The sequence below is a fragment of the Pan paniscus genome, chromosome 18 (assembly GCF_029289425.2).
Source record: "Pan paniscus chromosome 18, NHGRI_mPanPan1-v2.0_pri, whole genome shotgun sequence".
Taxonomy (NCBI): Eukaryota; Metazoa; Chordata; class Mammalia; order Primates; family Hominidae; genus Pan; species Pan paniscus.
The window spans coordinates 2,048,852-2,055,978 of record NC_073267.2 but is presented as its reverse complement, the minus strand read 5'-3'; the positions used below and the strand labels follow the sequence as shown (position 1 = coordinate 2,055,978).

General features: G+C 62.3%; 1 protein-coding gene across 4 annotated transcripts; it reads right to left on the bottom strand.

The window, feature by feature from the left end:
• Nucleotides 1-97: 97 nt before the first annotated feature.
• NUBP2 (NUBP iron-sulfur cluster assembly factor 2, cytosolic) lies at nucleotides 98-7,081 on the bottom strand. 4 transcript variants are annotated; one of them, XM_003807607.7, is made up of 7 exons: nucleotides 6,288-7,081; nucleotides 2,627-2,745; nucleotides 2,327-2,525; nucleotides 1,453-1,607; nucleotides 1,233-1,343; nucleotides 1,077-1,146; nucleotides 98-715 (listed from the first exon to the last, which is right to left on the bottom strand). In XM_003807607.7, exons 1-7 carry the CDS (start codon nucleotides 6,301-6,303, stop codon nucleotides 570-572), a joined length of 816 nt encoding a protein of 271 aa, XP_003807655.1. In that variant the 5' UTR covers nucleotides 6,304-7,081; the 3' UTR covers nucleotides 98-569. The 4 variants fall into 4 exon arrangements, with proteins under 4 accessions (XP_003807655.1, XP_008957994.1, XP_008957993.1 ...); XM_008959746.6 differs by having other exon boundaries at nucleotides 2,327-2,544; nucleotides 6,288-6,748; XM_008959745.4 differs by lacking the exon at nucleotides 6,288-7,081 and adding an exon at nucleotides 5,254-6,221.
• Between the last annotated feature and the right edge of the window lie 46 nt (nucleotides 7,082-7,127).

Sequence of the window (7,127 nt, the reverse complement as noted above, 5' to 3'; positions counted from 1 at the left end):
ACGAACGAACCTGCCGGCCTGGCCCAGTCCAGCCCAGAAACTTTCAGAAGCAGGTGCTGTCTGACCCCGAAGGACAGAAGACTCTAGAAACATCAGATCTGTCGCCACAGCAGCGGACACGTTTAATGGCAGGCGCCTCTACAGTTACAAGATATGCCTGAGGTCAGTTCGCCCCCTTAGGGGGCACTCCCCGAGCTTAACACAGATGACAGTGACCCAAGGTGCTGGAGGCCCGGGGTCACCTGAGGACTGCAGAAGTCCTGCGCTCTGCTAACTGTGTGGACACGCGGCTGCCAGGGGCACAGGTGGGCAACATGGATGGGAATAGAGCCCAGGCCGCCCCCGTCTCACAGCTGCAGAGCACGCAGACCACGGCACTGCAGGCCAGCCAGGCAGAGCTGCTGGTGCGACACATCCTGGGGCTGGTCTGGTCGGGGAGACGCTCTCCCGCTGACGCTCCCTGGGCCTGCCCCTGCAGGGCCTGGGAACCGAGCCCAGGCCTCTGTTTCTCTGAGAGGCTGGAGCAGAGCCCTTGGTGGCCCTGGAAAGCGGCTGCAAGGTGGCCTTAGTCAGGGGAGGCACGCGGGCGTCGCGTCCAGAATCTTCTGGGCTATGGAGGTGAGTGCAGCGAAGGCGGGGCTCCCGGGGGACTCCTGGATGAAGTGGTGGCCCTCCTCCAGGGTCCTCATGAGCGCAGGGTCCAGGGGCACGGAGCCTGCAGGGCACAGTGGAGGCGGTGGCGCCATGTCCGCACGTTCTGCTCCCACCATTGGCTCAGCTGGACGCACCCGAACCACCCGTGGCCATAGAGGGGATTGAGGCGCTGCCAGACGATTTCCACCTCCAGACCCGCGGCCCTCCCAGCAGGCTGGGTCCTGCCACCCGAGAGGGCCCTGAGAAGGGCGCGGGTGAATGACCCACAGGTCTCAGCGGCATGGCGTGTGGCCCGAGAAGAGAGGAGGAAACCGCTCCCGTCCCCTCCTCTCCCTTGGGCACTGGGGGCATGGAGGTCAAACCCGCCCAGGGCAGAGATGGAATGGGAGGCCGGGACCACAGCACCAGCTCGGGACACTCACCTAAGAAGGGCACCCCGGCGAGCTGGGCCAGCTCCTCTCCGCCGCCCCTGGAGAAGACGCTGGTGCACTCCTAGGAGACGGTGGTGAGCCCAGCACTGCCCAAGGCCCCCACCGGCCAGGTGCTGCCTCGCCCCCTCTGCAACCCCCGGGACTCACTGCGCAGTGTGGGCAGGTGAAGCCGCTCATATTCTCCACGATTCCCATCACCCGCAAGCCCGTCTTCCTACAGAAGGTCAGCTCGCGCCTCACGTCCCCCACAGACACCGCCTGCGGGGCAGGAGCCGAGGCCACAGTCAGCCAGGCGCACCAGCAGGGACACCCGCCCAGCCCTCTGGGAAGCCACCCACAGGGACTCGGGAAGGCGCCGCAGCGGTACCTGGGGCGTGGTGACCACGAGGGCCCCCAGGGGCTGGTAGGGACGCAGGGCTTCTATGGTGGCCATGTGCTCATCGGAGGTCCCAGGGGGCGTGTCCACCACCAGGTAGTCCAGCTCCCCCCAGGCCACGTCGGACACAAACTGCTTTATCAGCGCTGCAAAGACGGGGCAGACGGGGCGGTCAGGGCAGGGCAGGTCTGCACACGTGGCCCTGCGCCACTAAGAACCAGCCAGGTCAGGCCGAGGGGCTGCAGTCCATCAGGTGTCACTTGCCACCAGCCTCCATCACAGGCTCTCGGGAGGCCCTGGCCCGCTGCAGAGTGCAAAGATGGGGCCGGGGCCATTACAGCGTCCCTTTCTGCAGTGTCCGGCCCCTGCCCACAGAGCCCCCGCTGACTCCCCGAGGCCCCAAATCAGAACACGGAGCCAGGACCCTCTAGGTGTCTGTACCCACACATGGGAGCACCCACATTCTCTGTGGTGGATGCCCCACTGGTGCACCCACAGCCTGCGCCTCACTCCCACCAGCCTCTCCCTGCCTTTGGGGGCGTCTAATGCCACCTGCTCCAGAGGCAGCAGAACCCCCTCAGCTCTGCCCCTATGACCTGCCACACTGGGGCCTCAGGTCCCTGCATGCCATGGCCAGGGTCTCAGCAGACCCCACTCCCTCTGACCGGAGTTGGGGACAGCTGTGTGGCAGCACGGACCCAACTGGAGACACACCGCCAGCCTGAGCCCTGTGCCTGGTCGTGGGTGTCATGTGCAGGTCCCCGGGAACAGGCCTGGCTGCTGAAGAGGAACATTTCCACAGGAGAGGCCGGCACTGACGCTAACCCCCTTCACCAGGACAGCGGACGCGCCGCCCGGCTGTTACCGTTTTTCTTGGGGCCTCTCCACACCACGGCCTCGTCCGGCTTCTCCAGCAGGAAGCCCACAGACATGAGCGAGATGCTCTGCTCCCGGTCCAGGAAGACGGGTGCCCAGCCACGGTCGCACTGGTGCACAGCCCTGCCCTGCGCCCCGAGCATGCGGGGGATACTGGGGCCACACAGGTCCACATCCAGGATTCCCACCTGCAAGGAGCGGCACAGCCTAGGCCAGGGGCACTGCCAGGCCTCCGCCGGGATGCGGGCAGCTGCCCGGGGCTCCGCCCAGTGAGGGGCAGGGCGCTCACCTTCTTGCCTGCATGGCGCAGTGCCAGGGCCAGCTCCGTGGAGATGGTGCTTTTCCCAACGCCCCCCTTTCCTGAGAGGACCAGGATGATGTGCCTGACGCCAGCCAGGTTTCCAGGCTCTGTTCAGAAACATGACAGAGAAGGTCAGGGCTCCTGGTGCCCACTGTGCCCACACACGCGGGGTCACCCACTGCCTCTTGCACCCACGTTCTGAGCGGGGCAGTGGTGAATCGCCAGACCCAGAGGCAGCCCCTGCCCCGCTTTGCCCTGATGTAAATACCTCCAGGCAGGTCCCCTGCAGCCCCAGACCCAGGGGGGACCCTCTAAGACCACGGCACTCCCTGCACCTGCCTGAGGCGGCGCTGCTGAGAGTGGAAACTGCCCAACTCTCCTCTCGCTGTGTGCAAGGGTGCATGCGTTCCTTCGTGCGCAAGCGTGTGCAAACTCACACACGTGGGTGACATGATCATGAAACTGCCAGCCCCCTGCTATTTCTAACGGGAACCAAATAGACTCCACTCTTTCCCCAGCCAGTGCACCTGGGCTCGGCAGAGGCAGCAGAGGGCCCAGGGTGGGTGGCAACAACCACGCGTTGTCGCACACCAGCGTCCCCAGCTCTCAGACCCTGCAATGTGCGGTAGGTGAGGGGAGCCGGCTGCTTCCAGCACAGCTCCAGCTCCTCTTCCTTCCAGGGTCCCATCCTGTCCCTGCCACGCGGCAGGGGCTGCTGTGTGCAGATACCTTGGCAAAACCCCTGCATTCTCACCCCAGCGCCACCGCTGAGGCCATGCCCCTTGTCTCCAGCAAGCTGCTCCATCCCCGACAGGTCCTTGGAGGGTGCATGTGAGGGGCTCAACACATGATGCGTAAAACCTGCCCCCTCCTGATCTGCCTCTCAAGGGCAGGTTCAAAGGCTCTCAAGTCCAAAGCCTCCCGGAAAACCTGGCATGCAGGTGGGTCCTCAGACCTACAGAGGCTGCCTGAGGTCTCCTCCAGGGGACGCAAAAAAGGCAGCCCCAGCCCCACACTCCTGCAAACACAAAGCCCCGAGACCACGGCCTCGCGGTCACCCCTGGGGCAATAAAAGGGGTTCTGACTTAAATTACTTCAACACCAAGAGGTACCGGAAGTGGCCCGTGCAGAGAGGGACCATGCACTTCTGTAGCTGCCGGGGACTCTGTCAGGCCTAGGTCCTGACTGCCATGCTGCCATCAGTGCTGGCACCAGCGGCAGTGTTAACCCCCAGGGGCTCTCCTCGTTGGCAGAGGTGGGGGAACGGTGCCTGTCTGCTGTGTTGGGCTGAGCACCATGCTAAATGCAGGCCTTAGTGTCAGGAACTGGGACAACAACCCTGAGGGTTCCCCCAAGAACATTTCACTTCTCAGCAAACTGAGGCAGTTCCTAAGCAGATCCTCAGCAAAGCACAGTCAGCATGAGCCTGCTGGGTGGGGCAGTGGGGCTGGAAGTGCAGGAAGGAGGCGAAGCACCATCTCCCCGAGGAAGGCAAGTTCGCTCTCCATGGACAATGAGTCCCGGTCAGCCTTATGGGTTAGCAAATCCAGATCATTCCACGTGCTGGACAAATATATTTTTACAGTAAATGTATATTTTTATTTTGAGAGGGAGTCTCATTCTGTCGCCCAGGCTGGAGTACAGTGGCGCAATCTCGGCTCACTGCAACCTCCGCCTCCTGGGTTCAAGCAATTCTCGTGCCTCAGCCTCCCAAGCCTCAGCTTCCAGAGTAGCTGGGACCACAGGCGTGCACCACCATGCCCAGCTAATTTTTGTTTTCTTTTTTCTTTTTTGTAGAGACTGTTTCGCTATGTTGGCCATGCTGGTCTCAAATCTGACCTCAAGTGATCTGCCCGCCTTGGCCTCCCAAAGTGCTGGGATTACAGGCATGAGCCACCTTGCCCAGCCTAGGCCTTTTGAATTTTTATGTGCATATTTTCCCCGTTTAAAGAAAGCTTGGGGCTGGGCGCGGTGTCTCACGCCTGTAATCCCAGCACTTTGGGAGGCCGAGGTGGGTGGATCACCTGAGGTCGGGAGTTCGAGACCAGCCTGGCCAACATGGTGAAACCCTGTCTCTACTAAAAATACAAAAAAATTAGCCAGGCATGGTGGCGTGTGCCTGTTATCCCAGCTATTTGGGAGGCTGAGGCAGGAGAACTGCTTGAACTTGGGAGGTGGAGATTGCAGTGAGCCGTCATCGAGATTGTGCCACTGCACTCCAGCCTGGGCAACGGAGCGAGTCTCCGTCTCCCCCCAACAAAAAAATGAAAGCTTGGACTAGGTGCAGTGACTCACGCCAGTAATCCCAGCACTCTGAGAGGCCAAAGTGGAAGGATCATTTCGGTCCAGGAGTTCTGCACCACTCTCAATAACGTATTCAGACCCCATGTCTACACATTAAAAACGTAGCCAAGCGGGGTGGTGCATCCTGTGGTCCCAGGTGCTCAGGAGGCTGAGGTGGGAGGGTCGCTTGAGCCCAGGAGGTCAAGGCTGCAGTGAGTTATGATCGTGCCACTGCACTTCAGCCTTGGCGACAGTTAAGACCCTGTCTCAAAAAAAAAAAAAAAAAAAAAAAAAAAAAAAAAAGCTTCTATCAATCTCAGTAATATCCTTACTTTGTAGTAAATTCGACCTGATAATAAGGACAGGCTTTTCCAGGCTTCTCCTCTGGAATAAGACTCCAGCACTGGGCCAGGCGCGGTGGCTCATGCCTGTAATCCCAGCACTTTCGGAGGCTGAGACGGGCGGATCACGAGGTCAGGAGATGGAGACCATCCTGGCTAACACGGTGAAACCCCGCCTCTACTAAAAATACAAAAAATTAGCCGGGCGTGGTGGCGGGCGCCTGTAGTCCCAGCTACTCGGGAGGCTGAGGCAGGAGAATGGCGTGAACCCGGGAGGCGGAGCTGGCAGTGAGCCGAGATCGCGCCACTGCACTCCAGCCTGGGCGACAGAACGAGACTCCGTCTCAAAAACAAACAAAAGACTCCAGCACTCGGTTTCTAATCTGTCAGAGTTGCGCTGCAAGACCTTGCTGTCCGAGGAATGTTTTCCTTTTGGTACCGGACTCGAGGTCTCTTAGAAGATAAATGCGGCTCCCACTACTCAGGAAGGCCCTCGGCGCTGATCTGGCGAACGGATCGTCCCCACCGGTGTGAATTCTGTCCCGCGCAACTTACACTTTTCTGAACACTGAGAGCGCCACTTCCACAAAGAACTTAAAAGCATGTGAAATTCTGGCGTCCGTCTTACTTTCATGACTGCGCGCGTGTGATTTATTTAGAGACAAGGTCTCGCTCTTGCCCGGGCTGCGGTGCAGTTGCAACCGCGACCTCCAGGATAGCGGGGCCCACAGGCGCCACCGAGCCCGCCTACAACGCGGTGCTCAATAAAGTTAACTTGAAAAGCTCCCCCAACTCCACGACTCAGGCCCTCCGAGATCACGGAGCTTCCACATCGAAGCAGGAGCACGCGGGAAACGACCCTGTTTAGAAAATGCCCGCGCCGCGGCCTCTGGCCCGGCCCAGCCACGCCGGCCGGTGATGGTCGCACCGGAGGCGCGCGACGCAGCGAGGCCGCCCCGGGAAGGGACGCGGCGGGGCCCCAAGCGAGGCCCTGGCGCGGCTCCGCACCCTGGTCCGCCACTCACCGGCCGCCGCCTCCATCCCGCCGCCGCCAGGAGCTCGCGGCTGCAGTCCGCTTACGCCCGCGGGCCGTCAGCCTCCCAGCTAGAGCGAAGGGCCTTCCAACCAATGGGCAGTGCGTGCCCGCCCGTGGCTCTTCTTGACAGGCCTAATCCTGCTGTCCCAGCCAATCAGCTTGCCGGAGGAGCTCTCGATCCGGTCCCGCAGGTTCCGGCGCAGACGATGACACGGACCTACTTTCCGGTCAACGCGGCCTGCGGTACCACCTCCAACCCGGGTCCAATGTGCGCGCGGGCTTTGTCTCCAACCGCTTGGGAATTGACCAATAGGAACGTTGGATTAGGACTGACAGTTCCTGAAACCTCTCGGCAATAGCTTTGTCACCCGACTCCCGCCCCCTCTTCCGAAGCTCCGAGACAGGTGTGCCCGCCCCTCGCCGCCGGAGCCAATGGGCGCAGGGGGCGGGGATTGTTTACGTCTCGTTCCGGGCGGAAAGTGGGTCAGGGCCGGGCCGGCGGAGCGCGCAGCTGGGGCTGCAGGTGAGCGGCGGGGCACGGGCCGACGTCTCGGGCTCTGGGCGGGCGCGCTGACCTTGCGGGCGCGGCGGTAGCAGCGCGGCCAGGTCGCCGCCTTTGTTCCTCTCCGGAGGGCCGCGCCCGAGAGAGGCTTCGCCGGTGCCGCCGACTCCGGAACCCGCGCGCCCGGGGGAGGGGACAGCCAGGCCGGGCTGCCGCCGGGGAGGGCGGCTCCCGCTGCACACGCGCTCGCCTGGGGCTAGGCAGGGTTCGGCGGTCCGGGCGCCGCGATCCGCCCCGGCCTCCCTGGAACCCCACCCGGGGCCCAGC

Bases quoted from the DNA above. Each gene is read 5' to 3' on its own strand.
- NUBP2 (XM_008959745.4), bottom strand. From the start codon at position 5,347: ATGAGCCACCGCGCCTGGCCCAGTGCTGGAGTCTTATTCCAGAGGAGA. The intron at 1,608-2,326 runs GTAACAGCCGGG...CCGTCTTTGCAG, and splicing joins GAGAGGCCCCAAGAAAAACG to CGCTGATAAAGCAGTTTGTG. The intron at 1,344-1,452 runs GTACCGCTGCGG...CCTGCCCCGCAG, and splicing joins TCGTGGTCACCACGCCCCAG to GCGGTGTCTGTGGGGGACGT.